Source organism: Manduca sexta, chromosome 2 (assembly GCF_014839805.1).
Source record: "Manduca sexta isolate Smith_Timp_Sample1 chromosome 2, JHU_Msex_v1.0, whole genome shotgun sequence".
Lineage (NCBI taxonomy): Eukaryota > Metazoa > Arthropoda > Insecta > Lepidoptera > Sphingidae > Manduca > Manduca sexta.
In genome coordinates, this window is record NC_051116.1 from 5,875,099 (window position 1) to 5,891,749 (window position 16,651).

The 16,651-nt window shown below is 35.2% G+C and overlaps 1 protein-coding gene across 1 annotated transcript in view; it reads left to right on the plus strand.

Annotated features, from left to right (window-relative positions):
- The window catches only part of LOC115456334 (nephrin), a 476,278-nt gene that overhangs the window by 235,131 nt on the left and 224,496 nt on the right, over positions 1–16,651 (plus strand). Inside the window, exon 2 of the mRNA XM_037437781.1 lies at positions 2,389–2,542. Coding sequence (XP_037293678.1) covers positions 2,449–2,542 — 94 coding nt within the window. The 5' untranslated portion in view covers positions 2,389–2,448. The remainder of the gene's footprint in view (positions 1–2,388; positions 2,543–16,651) is intronic.

Below are 16,651 nucleotides of genomic sequence, written 5' to 3' on the forward strand. Positions count from 1 at the left end.
ATTCAATAATTCCAATATCACTTTCGGATTATATCCGTAAGCTGGTTCTGTTAAGTCACAAACGATCGGTTGCAAACAGCTTTCAGCTCGGAAATTAAAATACAGGGAATAACACATTAATGATACAAATGTATCGAAAAAGTATCGTGTCTTTATTTATGGATTATTATCACATTCAGGGAATGAAAAATATTAAACATAGTATCATCTGAATTAAGTTGATTTAGCCATTTATGTTACCCAATACCTATAATATACGCACATAATTAAATTGAATTTTGGAAAAATATAACAGTCATCTTCAAACTAATGTTATTGTTAATTCGTCAATTACCCTTTTCAATAAAGCGGTATAGTTTTGTAAAGGGGATCCAATGCATAAAGAAACGTTTCATTAGTTAATGTAAAAATTAAAATATTACTTTAGTTAATTAGTTAGTTGTTATAAACAGACTGGCAGTATAAAACCTAATAGTATCTTGGAAAGTTGTCTTCTTATGAAAATAAGAAATCTGCTATTAGAGGTAATAATAGGAATATTTTTGTCTTTCCAAAGTATTCTCAAAACTAATATTAACAGTATAATTTTAACAAATTATTGAATCTGGAATTTGTGTCCGATATGGCGACAAGCTCGCCCCCTATCACATCATGGAACGGAATACACTTGGCGAGAAGTTGGTGCCCTGGTTGCGCCTCCGCATACCCCTTCAGAGACAAATACGTGATGTATGTGTATTTTTTTTAAATGTAACAAATTTTGATATTAGTGCTCCTTTTCAATATTCCATCTAAACTCAGTGACAAAAGTAGATGCCAGCTATCGAACACAATTTCCCCATTAGCTCAATAATTAAGCTACAATTATGTTCGCGACATCCACGAGAATTCAATTACCCCATTTTGGGAATGTAAAGCTATGAATTTTTGCGCGATATTGGACCGAAACGCCGGCGTTAACTGCAGTTGGCAATATTGAACGGACGGTTCAATTTGTCTCCTGCACAGGGGCTTATTAAAACATCAATCATTACGTTTTAATTGCTTCGGAAATTTTTCCCCACGCGATTAAGTTGTTTGTAAAAATATGGGGTATCTGCACAGTTGGTTTTAATATGAATTGATACCTTAATTGGCTAAAAGCTAAGAGGCTAATAGTATTTTGTGTAGTAATATGTGGGATTTATATAGATTTTAATATATTTTCAGTAAGGTGAAAGTATGAGAACTATTTTATAATATTGTATATTTCTAGCTACATTGCAATAGCCGAGGTATGTTGTCTTTATTTTATTGGCTTTTGCTATTTCCAAACAGGAAAAAGAGTTATCGATCTAAATTGTTTCATGCATACGTGAAATGTTAGTATATATTTATATGAAAACAAATACGGAGCCAAAAGATTTATTGTAATTTAAGTTAGCTTAGAAGAATTAAGTAGACTTTATTTGTATTCTCACTAAAATCAATCCAAAAATGTTAGTGACGATTTTTCTTTAGTACTAGTGAACGCAAAAACAGCTGAACGTATTTGAACGAAATTTGACAAACTGATTATTACTTAAAATAGATTCTGGCCTATCATTAACAAAAAAACCTTACAAACGTAATTTTTATTCGAGGCAGATAAAATCGCGAGGAAAACCTAGTGTTACAAATTTTATAAAGACATTAATAAGTGAAAAGTAATTTATTCTCAATGAATCAAATTGTCAACGGGGCTTATTGAAATATCAATTATAAAAGTTTGATTGCATTGGGGTAAACACACTTGTCCATTAACAAGCACTATTTATATTGGGGTAATTAAAACGTATAATAAAGTGATTGGTAATTTCGTTTTATTTGTTCAGTTACATTTGATAGGATGATTAAAATGTAATTACGTTTGGTGTGAAGTTACCCGCACGCTAGCGTGGTGGTACGGCTTAGTGGTAGAAGCCCGTACCTAGAAGCGACTATGTAGAGATGATATTATTTTATTGTTAGTAATTATGTGATTTCTCTAGAGTATTGTTTGATAATCTTTTATTAACATTTTGAACTCTATTTCGTGATAACCTATAGCGCATTAAGGTATGAAGTAAATTACTATTAGAACACAAACTAAATGTAGACAAATTGTGTGTGTGTGTGTGTGTGTGTGTGTGTGTGTGTGTGTGTGTGTGTGTGTTTTTTTTTTTATAATATTAGTTTTATTTGAACTTGAGAATTACGGTACAAATGAAACAGATAAATAAAAATTACATACTCCATATCTTTAATACATTAAACTAATTTTCCATTTATTTTCGTGCAATGTCTTTAAGTTGCTGTCATTGGGGTAATAATGTTAATATTATGAACAATAAAAAATCTTTTTTTTCTTACGATTTTTTTTTGTTTCAGAACACCTAGTGCTAGTGATGTGTGTGCAGTTCAGATCTCAGTCGAGATAGTGTTGTGACAATGATGCGTGCTCACGTCGTGGCGAGCGTTTTGCTCAGCCTTCTACTGCAATACTGCGTGGAGAGTCAGCAGGAGAATCTTATTGAAGAGTCAGGTAAGATTTACATTTATTTTAAAGTTTATTTTAATTACATTTTTAATTTGAAATAATTATTTTACTAGGTATAAATCGTTATAGAAATGATCCAACAAACTTTTAAGAATAAAAGTAGAGATTATCCAAAGTATCTAAAATGTATAACAAAATAAATACTTAATACGTAGTTTGAAATCAACATTGTGAGCAGTTGTAGATCGGTTTATTTCTATATAGCACTCTCCAAATTCGATTAATATATTATGATATTAAGCCAATTCTCAGTATAGAATATACATATTCTACGTAAGTAATATCAATTTATGAGAAATAATTAACGCAATATTTTTTTAGATAATATAAAGTGTTGTACAAAAATAAACTCAATATACATTAAATAAGATGACGAAAGAGCCTATCACCCCAATATCTTAGAAGTTATTTTTATTATAGCCCCAGAGTGGTGTCATTTGTAAACGACAGGCCTGATGCTGTAATCCATTGTGTCGATAAATCTGTCAACTATTTCATTAGTTGTGTAAATATGGACATATATCATTGTACGAGTATTGACAAGTTAGTGTGAGTGAAAGTTATAATTATTTTGTTTTTATATGTGCCCGGCGAAGTGTTCATACTGCACCTGATGGTAAGTGACGTGGGGTCCAATAGAATGTCGACTGACGGGGATGATTATCCCGCGGCAGTCGACACAATTATGCCGGCCTGTTAAAACCGCATATACACAGGCTGATCCCAGAACGCGACACATTTGTATATCTACTCTTCATATACAATATATTTATAACTTTCATTTACTAGGATAGGTTTGTAATAAAAGTATTTTTGAGTAATAAAACTGTTTTGTAGCTAATCATATGCTGAATGGAAAGCCAGCTTGTCCAATATAATACCAGGGTCTAATGCTTAGTTTATACTAGCAAATTTTTTGCAATATCTTGCATGAAAACTTCAATGCGTTACACTATCGACTATTCAATAGTTCTATTCATACGACTTCTGCAAGTCCTGCAAGGTGTAAAATTTGCAGAAGTCAGCTTGCTATGATTCTTTAAAAGTAAAAATTGCTTGCGGACGTCGAGTTCCGCTAGTTTTCTTAAATAAAAATCGATAAAAATCAATAAAACTGTTTTCAGAAAGTAGAGAGAAAAAAGAAAAAGGTTAAAAAAATATCTGGAATATCACACATTAATCACTTGGCATGAAAGAAATGAGAATAATATTTTATGTTACTTTTATAAGATTAACAACGATTCTTATCATTTATATTAAACATTTTAATCCTTAAGTAGCTTAAAAGATTGGATACTCAAATAATTAACGGTTAAAAACTAATCTTGCAAAGTGTTTTTTTACAATTCATAATATTTCATAACATCCAATGAACGTAATTGGTTAAAATTAGTTTCGACTAGGCAATTCCAGTTAAACTCAAGTTACAAACTTACATTTGCAGTTGGTTACTAAGAATCTCTTTAACATTAGACAAATCCAACGGCAAATGAACTTGTAATTGCTTAATACCCTGGCGTCCCGCCAGAGGTCGCTTTCCAAAATGGCGGCTAAATAATTCATAGATTGTGACAACAAGCAAATGCCCAGGATTCGTGTTACGTTTAAGACGTAATTACACAAGTTAATGTTTGTCTGTATATATTTGAATATAGCGACGCTCTTCTGTTTCAAATGGCTTATTTAATTGATATGTATGTAAATAAATATCTAGTATATATAATATTCGGGTAATCGAATGTTTGAGTCTACGTCTAAACTGATTTACAAAATGAACATGAAATGGTGGTAGGATATTTGTATTCGGCCGGATAGCGACCGCCGTACACAAGGTGTTACACACTAGGCTGTAACATATAGGGTCTCTGTTCCTCTCTCTGGAAGCCCGACTCTCGCCCGCCTGTTCAGCGAGGAGTCGCTGGCTAGCCCTGCTATACGCCCACTACCAGCAGCAGACGTGTCCAGGCGATAGCCCCCGGGTGGCGGCATTAAACGTTTACTTATTGTATTTATCCACAGTTTTGGGTTTTGCTAGAGCTCCGTTGGTCATCGCAGTGTTCACTATTATTGTCATGTATCCGCTCCTCACCTGGCAAGGTGTAGCACGGTTAAGATAGACCTATGAGGGGCTCACAATAAATCATCTAATATTATAAAAGCGAAAATTTGTGAAAATGTTCGTATGTTTTTTTAAAAGTAAATGCAGAAACATTATAACGGATTTACATGTTATTTAACACAAGGGTAGACCATATCCTAGATTTACACTTAGTCTACTTTTTATTCCCGTTATTTACACTCATAAGAAATAATGATGTTTGTTAATTTTTATCTAAATGGTGTTTGACGTCATACAGTTTTATATGTATATTTGAAGCGGAAAAATCCGTCTCGCGGGCGAAGCCCTGTGCAATATCTATTATAGATTCCTACCAAAGTCTCTTATTTGTTATTGTTTTTGGAAAACAATTAAGTAATCAATTTAGAGTAATATTTGCCTACACACTCACGCCTTTTTTCCCAAAGGGGTAGGCGCAACTAGTGCACCTTTCGACATGTTTTCCATATCATGATGGGTGCGAGTCTACAGCAAAATATAACACAAATTCCTCCAGACTAATCCAGTACAGAAAAACCCAGTATCACTGTCGGAGCCGAGATTCGAACCTGAGACCTAAGTGGTGGTCGTACTGCGCACGCAATACAGCTTCACCAAATCAGTCGGTTGTTTGCTTACAATACCATTATTATAATTGATTAGAAGTTTAACCCCCTCCCACCCCCCTAAACTTACTCGGAAAACAATACCGAACCTCGTGACTTCATGCCAAGTTACATCGTATTGTTACCTCACTTAGAGGTCAATTAGGGCTTACCGAATTTGGCATTCATTCCTGTTTTCCATATTGTGGAGCACGCCATGGGAATTTGCGCCTTCTGCAAACGGGATAAGGTAGGTCTTTTATACGAGTATCTGGGGTTCCACCACCGTTCTGCAGCCTCACGTGTGCAAGCATTGTGGTCTGGTTCGAAGGATCATGTACAGTCAACCACAAAAGTAGCTGAACCCATTTAAAACTTCAAATAACTTGTACACATTAACTTAAATCAAAATTATTATTTTTTCTTTATCTAAAATAAAGTAAATCCTATGAAGTTTATTCTAGAATAAACATTTGATACGGATGCAAAGTCTAAAGCCGGTTAGAACTGGATATTATGATTGATATTGGGTTCTTCTACTAATATCAGTCCGGCGTCAGGAATTTGCGCCCAATATGGCGATAGGCTCTCCCCCATCACATCATGGGATCATCACATCACACATGCAAGAAGTGGGTGCTCCGGTTGCATCTGTTTACCCCCGTAAGGATAAAGTTATGATGTGTGTTTGAATTATTGTAAAATGCAATATCTCAAGGTGACGAACACAATATTATGATGCAGATTGTTTGTGATTCAAAGCTCTGGGTATTACTTTTTTTGGCTAATTATGGTGATGAAAAAAAAATGGTAAGTGGGGGCCAATAGAATGTCGATTGTGGGCTGACGAGAGATGAATAACCCTTGTCAGTCGACACTATTATGTCGGCTTGTTTGAACTGGACATCAGATCCCAGGTCGCGACCCATACGTGGGCCTCTATGGCGGGTTTTAACATCTTGTGTACGGCGGTCGCTATCCGGGCGGATACAAAATATATCCTACGAACAACAATTACTGTTCTTAAGCAGCTAAAACTTTTGCTCTCAGATGAGATGTCTACTCGTCTCGTCATTTAGTACAAAAATCAACAGCTATCTCGACTTCGGTACTAATACCTTTTTATTTCCTTCATACGATCATTTCTACAATTTTCAACTCGATCTTCAACAGTACAAAAACATTCACAAACATTTTCGAACCAACAAACACTTGGAACCGATAGGTGCATGTAGGTCTGATGTTTATGCCAAGTGCTGGCATGCCAGAATTCATGCCGGCATGCCAGACTACACGCGAACCAACATTCCCTTTGACATCGGAGTGCAAATATTTACCGATCATACAAAAATATATTATTGAGATGGAATTCATTTGACTGGATCGGCTTATTGAAATTTAATGGGAAGGTAAGGTATTGGATATTTTGTTTAATTTGAACTCTTTGAAAATACGTTGTAGTTGAACAAAACATTTTACGTTGAACAATGATTTACTATCATAAATCTCCTATCAAAATTAGTATTAGTTTTTCTTGTAACTTTTTTTATTGCTTTGAATGACGAGACGAGCTTGCCGTTCGCCTGATGGTAAGCGATACGACCGCCCATAAACAGCAGAAACACCAACATCTTGAATTACAAAGTATTGTTTGGTATTCCCTGTGCTCGCCATCCTGAGACACGAGATGTTAAGTCTCATTATGTCCAGTAGTTACACTGGCTACAATGTTCTTCAAACCGGAACACAACAGTGACTACACACTGCTGCTTACTCCTGCTGTGGACTCCAACATAAGAGAGACCTACCACCAGTTTACCAATTCCCAAATGTGACATTTTGAAAATATCTCTAGCGAAAGCTTAGTGGTGTTGCACTGTGTACTTAGCCTTACTTCTTTAATATTAGTATATAAGTGAATTTTTGATTAGTCACCAACGATATTAAAGTATTCATTTTAATATCAATTTAACGCGGCCACCTGTTCTTTAAGAGAAAAATTACTGCATTTAAAAATTAATGCCGAAAATCGAAATTAAATTTCTAATTTATGAGATAGATTTTTTTATTGTTCGTACGTATTTCACGTCAGATAATTCAATTAACAATTTGGAAATAACCCAAACTCTTTTAATGATTTCTAATAACTTGGAAGATTTTAATCTTATTAAGAAGTGTACTGAAGAGTCGAAATAAAATATTTCTTTGTAAGTAAATATTTGCTAGAAAAGAAATAATTTATAAAAAATATTTGTAAAGGAATATTGCGACTTCAGCAAATATAAATATAGTTTTCTTTTAGATGTTTTACATCCTTAATGCCGGGTTGCAAAGCGAAAATAACGTTACTTTACTTCACATAGCATATACCTTAGTTTACGTAGTGTGCGGCACACAAGTTTGAAAAAATATGTCAGTTATTACTTTTTTTTATTGCTTTGAATGAGGAGACAATCTTGCCGTTCGCCTGATGTTAAACGATAAGATCGCCGATAAATAGCAGAAACACCAACACCTTGAATTACTAAGTATTGTTTGGTATTCCACTGCGCTCGCCATCCTGAGATATGAGATGTTAAGTCTTATGTCCAGTAGTTACACTGGCAATTATGTTCTTCGAACCCCGAACACAGCAGTGTACTACACACTGCTGCTTGGCGGCAGAAATAGACATTACGGTGGTACCTGCCCAGGCAGACTCACACATATGAGAGACCTCCCACCAACTTTTACTAATGGTCTCTTCCAAGATTCTGCCTAGACAGATACCACCACCATGTATTTTTATCACTAGGCAAGAATTAATTTACTAATTTGAAACTGAAGGACATTATGGCCAGCATAATTATGAGTCTTAACATCTTATGTCTCAGGTTGAAGAGTGCACCAGTGCCGCGTAGTTTATAATTCAAATTTCTAAATGGTGTTGCTACTGTTTATGGGCGGTCGTATCGCTTACCATCAGACGAGCGACTTCAACATCAGCGAATTCCAAACGAATAAGACGAACAACAATTGCAACAATGCCGGCAAAGTCGCAATTACAATTTGCAAAACGTTCGTTCAACGGAGTGTGAAATTTGTTTTAAAAAGTGGTAACTTAGTCAAGTATGATCAAAGTTTCGCGTCGAACTAAAGTTTTAATTAACAGTGGTTGATGTTCAGGTCACTTGAAAATCTTACGGGGTGAATGTGCTCGCAAAATATAATAATAATACTAATTATAAAATTAAACTATTTTTCGGAATTTATCACGGTTTTAATGCTTTAGTGTTCTCCCGACGTTTCGAAGACTGCAGCCTTCGTAGTCACGGGGGGGACTGAGGTGTTTTTCTGCAAAGTTGTAGTATTTAAATCACGATAAAATCCGAAAAGTAGTTTAATTTTAATGTCTAACATTCGCGTAAACATAAAAATTCATGATATTAATCTTAATTTTTGTTTAATTTTTTTTTGAGGTTCTTTGAAGTATTCAAAACTCATGTTTTAAGGTATTTGACTAATTTTTATTTATAACTTCAATAAAATATGTATATCGTATAAATTCTAAAATAGAAAAAAATCATTGAAATCTAATGAAAAATATACTACTTAAAAGCCATTGAAATTAGGTAGTAGGGGTGAGTGTCAAAATACAGAAAAGAGATGAAATACTTACTTGTGACGTCAGCGGGCAATACGATGCTTACGAAAGAAAGAGATGGAACGATATTACCACTCCTGGGGCCTTATTCTCTATACCGCACGTTATTTTAACAGTGCGTAACAAGCACGTAACACAACGCGTCATGTTTAGGACTATAGAAATTTGACTTACAGAATACCGTTCCACGCTCATTTCTCGAAGATAACATGACACGGCCGCGTAACGCGTTTACACTATCATACAGAATAAGGGCCCTGTACGTTATAATATATGAAATTTGAATTACTGACTCATTCCTTATCGGATTTAATTGTTTTCACAGAAGGATTTCTTTTTTGTACTTATTGTCGTTACATATTAAAAAATACACAAAATCAAACATAGTCAAACTATTGATTGTAGTATTAGCCTATAATATCCTAATGGGCTAAGGGCTTCCCAAGATCCCTCCATGAATCACGATCCTGCGCTATAGTAAACCTGTTATTTCTAAATTATTCTTGTTCATCCCACCATCTCTTCTTTGGTCTACCTTGACGTATACAAGCAGTAACTCATATGTTAAAATAATATTAGACTGGAATAAGGTTTTTATAGCAGATCTGTTAACAAATAGATATTGAAAAAAGATAAAAATTTCTTAAAAGCCCTCATTAATTTTAATAAATGTTAAAAACTTACCAATGCTTCTATTATATTCTTAAAATGTCTCCAAATTTCAAAAAAAGTCTTATAGCTAGATGTAAGCCTGTCTCATTTAAAAATCCACCTTATGTTTGTAAATATAAATATTATTTTTATTTAAATTATTTATTAAAAGAAGAATACAACAATGCTTACAATATATACTCGCCAAACTTTTAAGTTCGGTAGCGAGTCATTGTTGCAGAGATTTAATAACAAAGCTTCCAGAATATTCTTCTAAATAAATAGAATCCGACACGAATTCAGAACCGCAAATCCATAAGAATTATTACTACTCCCCTAATGGCGTCTTCGTTTTTGCTAAAAGCTGTAATATTTACGAAATATAGGTCGCATGGGTGCCTGAGTATATTTTGACGTATAATGCTGATTCCCCGGGGCAATGGCCTGCAAATGCCCATCGTTCCATTAAATCTCCCCTGGGACTAATGGGAATTGGGAATCAAACCCCGGGGACGGAGATATTTCTACGATCGTCAGACTTTTTTACCATCATATTTTCTACGATATGACGCGGATGTCACTCCCCTAGTTCTAAGCTATTTTTACGTGACCACATTAAATGACTCCACTGCATCTCACGGTACATGGAGAAGGATAGTAGAATGTCAACTGATATGAGATGATAACCTCTCACCAGTTGACATAATTATGTCGGCCTGTTTGAAACAAGACACATATTTGACGATGAAAATACTATTATCATTGATTAGTTTTAGGAGTAACTGGGCGGTTATATTGAGGCTAATGAGTTTCCGACTTAGCTTTGATCCCATGGAGAAATGAAAGCCATTTGAGCGCACATTTAAATGCCTTATACTTTATACACTCTACACAGGCATTTTTAATTTTGTCCATAAACTGATTACACCTCTATATAATAACAATATCAGCGCTGTATGAGTACTATCCCACCGCTGAGCAAATGATTTCCTCGTCTGCTACTGAAAGGGTTTAGGCATTACCTGGCCTAGTGGGGGTTGGCAGACTTCACGTACCTTCGAAAATCTTATGGAATAGTTTCCGCCTCGTGGCGATAAAGGCTGCATAGTTTTCGAAACATCGGTAGAAAATTATAATGTAAATAACCGTGATAAAATCCGATAACTAGTATTATATGTCTAACATTCGCGTATATATAAGATATCATTATATAGGCTTCGGCATGATGTTTTCTTTTACCATTAAACCAAATGATAATTGACAAACAATACGTACATTCGAAAAGTCTGAGAAATACACACCGAGTTTTGAACATTTGAAATTCGTCTCGGCAGTCCTTATCATTTCCAACTGTCCTATAGTCCTCTTACGTACTAGAAACTTATTTACATAAGTACATATTAATTAACAACCATTTGAAATAGAGAAGAGCATCGCAATATTCAAATATACTCAGACAAATATTAACTTGTGTAATTATGTCTTCAACCTAACGAATCCTGAATGAATTTAGCCGCCATTTTGGAAAGCGACCTCTGGCGGGACGCCAGGGTATTAAGTAATTACAAGTTCTATATTCTTTATTTAATTTAAATTGTTTAATTAATTATTTACAAAAACATTCTTAACTCTTTAAATTAAAGTCTCCTTATTTTTTAATATCCCAAGCAAAGAATAACGTAATAGCCACATATTGCGAGCGGAAAGTCGTTCACATTGATTTACGGGCAGTAAATGCGTGAGTAAAATGTAATCATAATTTATATAAGAATAGAGTTGTAAATCATTTGGAATTATTTTACCACGTGCGTTTAGATTAATGGCTTCGTAAATAGAACGTTGAGGGGTTTTTGTGTGTTTTTTTGATTCGGTTTCAATGGAGTATTTGACTATGTTTGATTTTGTGATTTTTTTTTATATATAGCAGCAATTAGGACAAGAAAGAAATCCTTCTGTGAAAACAGCATTGAAATTCCGTAAGAAATGAGGCAGTAATTCATATTTTAAATATTGCTACGTGCAGGACTACTATTGGGCGTGGGGTGGGGATATCGCTCCATCTCTTTCTTTCGCACGCATCGTAATGCCCGCTGACGTCACATGCAAGTATTTTGTCCCTTTTCTGTTTTTTGACACTCACTCCTACTACCTAATTTCAATGGCTCTTGTGGATTATTCACCAAATTTCAATGATTTCTTCTGTTTAAAATTTTTTATGACGTACATATTTTATAAAAGTAATGAATAAGAATAAGTCAAATACCCTTTTCTTAAAATGGGTTACGAAGGTAATAAACGATTTTAATGAGTTCTTATGTCTGGCAAAAGACCGGCTGCCAGACTTCAAGACACTGTCAGTTCGTACTACGTAGATCGGACCGCCAACAGCTAAAATTTAAACATTTGTATTATTATAAATAATAAATAAGAGAATATTATTGAACTCGAGGACTACATTATGTACCATATAGGACAGACTCAAGGTCTATACGGTGTAGGTTTCTTAGTCAAGAAGAAGCATAAAGAAAACATAATAAAATTTACAGGCATATCCGAGAGAGTCTGCATACTGGAAATAGAGTTAGAAAACAAACATTTTGCCATCATACAAGCATATGCGCCAACCGAAAGGTCTTCCCAGGAAAATATAGACAACTTCTACGCAGATCTAACAAAAGCTCATGACTCTATATCCACCAACAATATAATCATCATGGGAGATTTCAACGCACAGATAGGAACACCCAAAACCCACGAACACGAAGTTGCTGGAAAACATGGCTATGGAAATAGAAGTCCAAGAGGAGACAGACTTATTCGGTACGCATATGAGTATAACTTAAAAATAGTGAATACCATGTTCTCTTTGAGAAATGCGAACAGATGGACTTGGATATCTCCAGATAAAAACACTCGAAACGAAATTGATTACATTTTAACCACAAAACCTCACTTATTCTCTAAATATGAAGTAATTAACAATTTCTCCTTTGGTTCTGATCACAGATTACTAAGAGCGACAATTAACTTTAAATCGACAAAAACAAGCAGACGAAACTTTACAAACACACCAAAAACTCTTAAAACATTAGAGGAGCAAAAACTATACATCGACAAATTAAAAAACTACATTCCAGATCTTATTTCTACCCAGGAAAATTATACTGTTGATGAATACCACACCAACATTACACAAGCAATATGCAGAAGTTTGCAAAATTCTGGCAGAAAGGAGAAGAAAAAAATCTTATCAGAAAAAGCTCTGGAGCTCATAAAACATAGAACCATACTTCAAAATAAACTTAATCTAACAAAAAGCGAAAAAGAAGAGCTGAAAACACTATATAAGCTAACAAACAAAGAAATAAGAAGATGCTATGATATTCATAGAATGAATACTATACAGACACACTTAGAGAACTCTAGGTCTACAAAGAAAGCGCATAGAGAACTGGATAAAACAAAGAAGTGGATTCCAACACTCTGTTCTGGCTCTACAAAGGTTAAATCTCGCAAGGAAATTATAAATATTGCTACAGATTTTTATGCAGACCTTTTTAGCCAACCAAACTCAACACAAAAAACACATACTGCACATCCTCATAACATCATTCTCCCTGTGCATAACTTTACAGAGCTTGAAATAATGAAACTTAAGTCAGATAAAAGCCCAGGACCCGACGAATTAACAAATGAATGTATCAAACTCGCAAGATTTCTCCTACTGACACCGATCACGATACTTTTGAACAAAGTGCTAGAAGAAGAAGTCGTACCACACACATGGACAGAGTCTGAAATAATTTTACTATACAAAAAAGGCGACCCCGCTGATATAACGAACTACCGCCCAATTAGCCTCATGTCTTCGTTGTACAAGTTGTTTTCTTCATGTCTACTCGATAGGCTATCCCCTGCAATCGACGAGCACCAACCGATCGAACAGGCTGGATTCAGGAGCGGATTTAGCACTGTAGACCATATCCAAGTAGTTGATCAGGTGTTAGAGAAATATTCTGAATTCCGCCGTCCATTATATATAGCTTTTATTGACTATAAAAAAGCTTTTGACTCCATTACTCACGAAAGCATATGGGAATAATTAAGGGAGTTAAAAATACACGTAAAATATATAAATATTCTGAAAAACATCTACGCCAATTGTACAGGTAGAGTCAAGTTGGACAGATCTGGAACAAAAATTAATATATGCAGAGGCGTGAGACAAGGCGACCCCGTCTCTCCCAAACTGTTTATAGCAGTGCTCCAGCATGTAATGAAGAACCTACCATGGTCGAAGCAGGGAATTTATATGAACGGAAAATACCTAAGCCACCTACGGTTTGCAGATGACATTATTTTGTTTTCGGAATGCCCACATAACTTAAATAGCATAATAAATGACCTGAATACAGCTAGTATAAATGTAGGACTGGAAATGAATTTAAATAAAACGAAGGTCATGTCCAACAACCACGAGATACCAATATTGGTGGAAGGCACGCCTCTAGAGTTTGTGAAGGAGTACATATACCTAGGGAAAAGGATATCGTTTGGCAAAGACAGAGGCGCGGAAGAAGTGAACAGAAGAGTAGCAACCACCTGGAAAAATTTCTGGGCCCATAAAGAAGTACTCAAATCGAATCTCCCACTGTCGACAAAGAAAATAGTCATGGATACAAACATCCTCCCCTGTCTCACATATGGGTGCCAAACTTGGACATTCGACGCCACAACAAGGAAAAAAATCCAGACAACCCAAAGGAAAATGGAGAGAAGCTGCTTAGGCATAAAATTAAGAGATAGGGTAAAGTGTACCGACATCCGTAACATGACGGCGATAACTGATGCCTTGACTTTCTCGTTGAAAAGAAAATGGCAGTGGGCAGGCCATGTGGCCAGATATAAAGACGACAGGTGGACCTTACGTTCGCTAATGTGGAACGGTCCACGAGGTAAGAGAGCGAAAGGCCGACCGTGCGCCAGGTGGTCTGACGAGATCGTAGAGACGGCAGGCCGAGATTGGTTAAGCGTCGCGAAGGATAGAGATAAGTGGAGTTCCTTGGAGGAGGCTTTTACCCGAAGGGGGTCCATAACTTAAAAATTAATTTTAAAAGAAATAAGTCACCTATTGCATGTTTATTGAACTAAGTATGGAATAAATAAAGCTTTATTATTATTATTATTATTATTTATTATTATTATTATAAAACGTAGATATTGTAACTGACTTTTAGGATGACTAGTACCTCAGACCCCCCGGGGCCATGAAGGCTGTAAAGTCTTCGAGACGTCGAGTGAAATCATTGATATATTTGTACTAGATTTGGCGTTCCAAACATTCACTGTGTTCAACTGAATTGAACTGCAATCCATACAACTGCTTTAGTATGATTTCAACATGAACAGCGTGTGGTTATGTACGGAGTGGCGTTCATAATATAAAAAGTCGAGTCTAAGTGTAAACCAGGATGTGAACAAAAGTTAAATGGTCCGTTGTTCAAGTAAATAAATAGGTTATTACAGTGACGTTTTGGTTGCCATTTTAGTTCAGATTTTGAATAAATAGTTTATATAGTCGTTCGGTTCTGTAGAATATAAGTCAATGTTTAAAATAGTTTCATTGTAAAACGATTCTAACTTCTATCTTCTCTCTTCGGGTAGATCTCAATGAAAGAACGAAAATACGCTGGCATCCTATAGTCATTCACGCGGGAGAAGCCGCGACAACAACTAGTATAGCGTAATTTTATTACTGATGAGTGAGATAGGTGTAATTACCCTAAGTAATTTGTATTGACATTCAACTAATGCTAGATATTATCTAATTAACAAGCTCTAATTGAAATTTGTATGCCTAGATTATGTTGTAATTGTGGGACGTCTGACACGACTGGCCGTGACAGCTGCTCGCGCGAGTTACTTGCAGTATTGTATTATAAACGTATATTCAAATAACTATCGGAAATTCGCCCCGTGACCAGGTAAGCTGCAAAGTCTTCGAAACGTCAAAAGAAATTATAATATGTAAATTGCTATAAATTCCGTAAAATAGTTTTAATATCTATCATCCGCGAAGATAGAGGAAATCTCTGTCGTTTAAAAATAGAAATACAAATCCTTTGTTTTAGAATGTGGGTACTTAATATACAGTTGGTTTTAAATATAAAAATGTTCCAATACATTCTCCCGGGATAGGTACCGGAGTGCAAAACTACTTTAATACATAGTGCTATATGTGTGTTACTATAATGTAATAGCCAATTACGTTTAGCCTTTAGCAGTTCGAAACAAGTTGTGTTAGAAAAATACAAAATGCCTGGTCTGGAAATCGAACCTTCAAAGTCCCGGTTCACAGTTCTACTCTATCACTAGACCAAAGGGGCAAAGACTGAGATACGGTTACAAATTTATTAGATGTGTGTATTATTTATCAATTCTTTAGTCATGTTTTTAACTTTTATTATATAAGTGCCCGACAAAGTGTCCCTGCTGCACCTGATGGTAAGTAGAGTGGGGTCAAATAGAATGTCGACTGACGAGAGATGATTACCCCTTGACACTGGATACAATTGTGCCGGCTTGTTAGAACCGGATATACACAGGCTGATACCGGAACGCGACACACTTACGTGAGCCACTATGGTGGGTTTTAACACCTTGTCTATGAGTCGTTGCCACCAGCAAACAAAAACAAAAACCTTAGTTTTCTTTCAAATGTATAGATTATTGTTGAGGAGTAAATGTAATATTGACGATAATATATTTAAGCTCCTTTGTTAGTAAGACCTTTTAGGGTGTTCCATTAATGTATATTTAGTAAGGCGTCTCGGCGTCCTTGGATATTAATATAAAAATAAAATATTACTGAAAATATGCTAATATGCGCAGTCAAATATAAAGTATTTTACATTGGTATTTTGCTATTTTGCGGTAGGTCGAGTAACCATCGCATGAGTGCAAAACTTTTGTATAACAATTTTCCCAATGTTCGCTCTATGATATCTTCTCTTTAGTTTCAATAAATATTTCATCAAATTTATCTCGCTATATTTAAAGATAAGATCAAGATAAGATCTCGTAAGGAGACCAACATA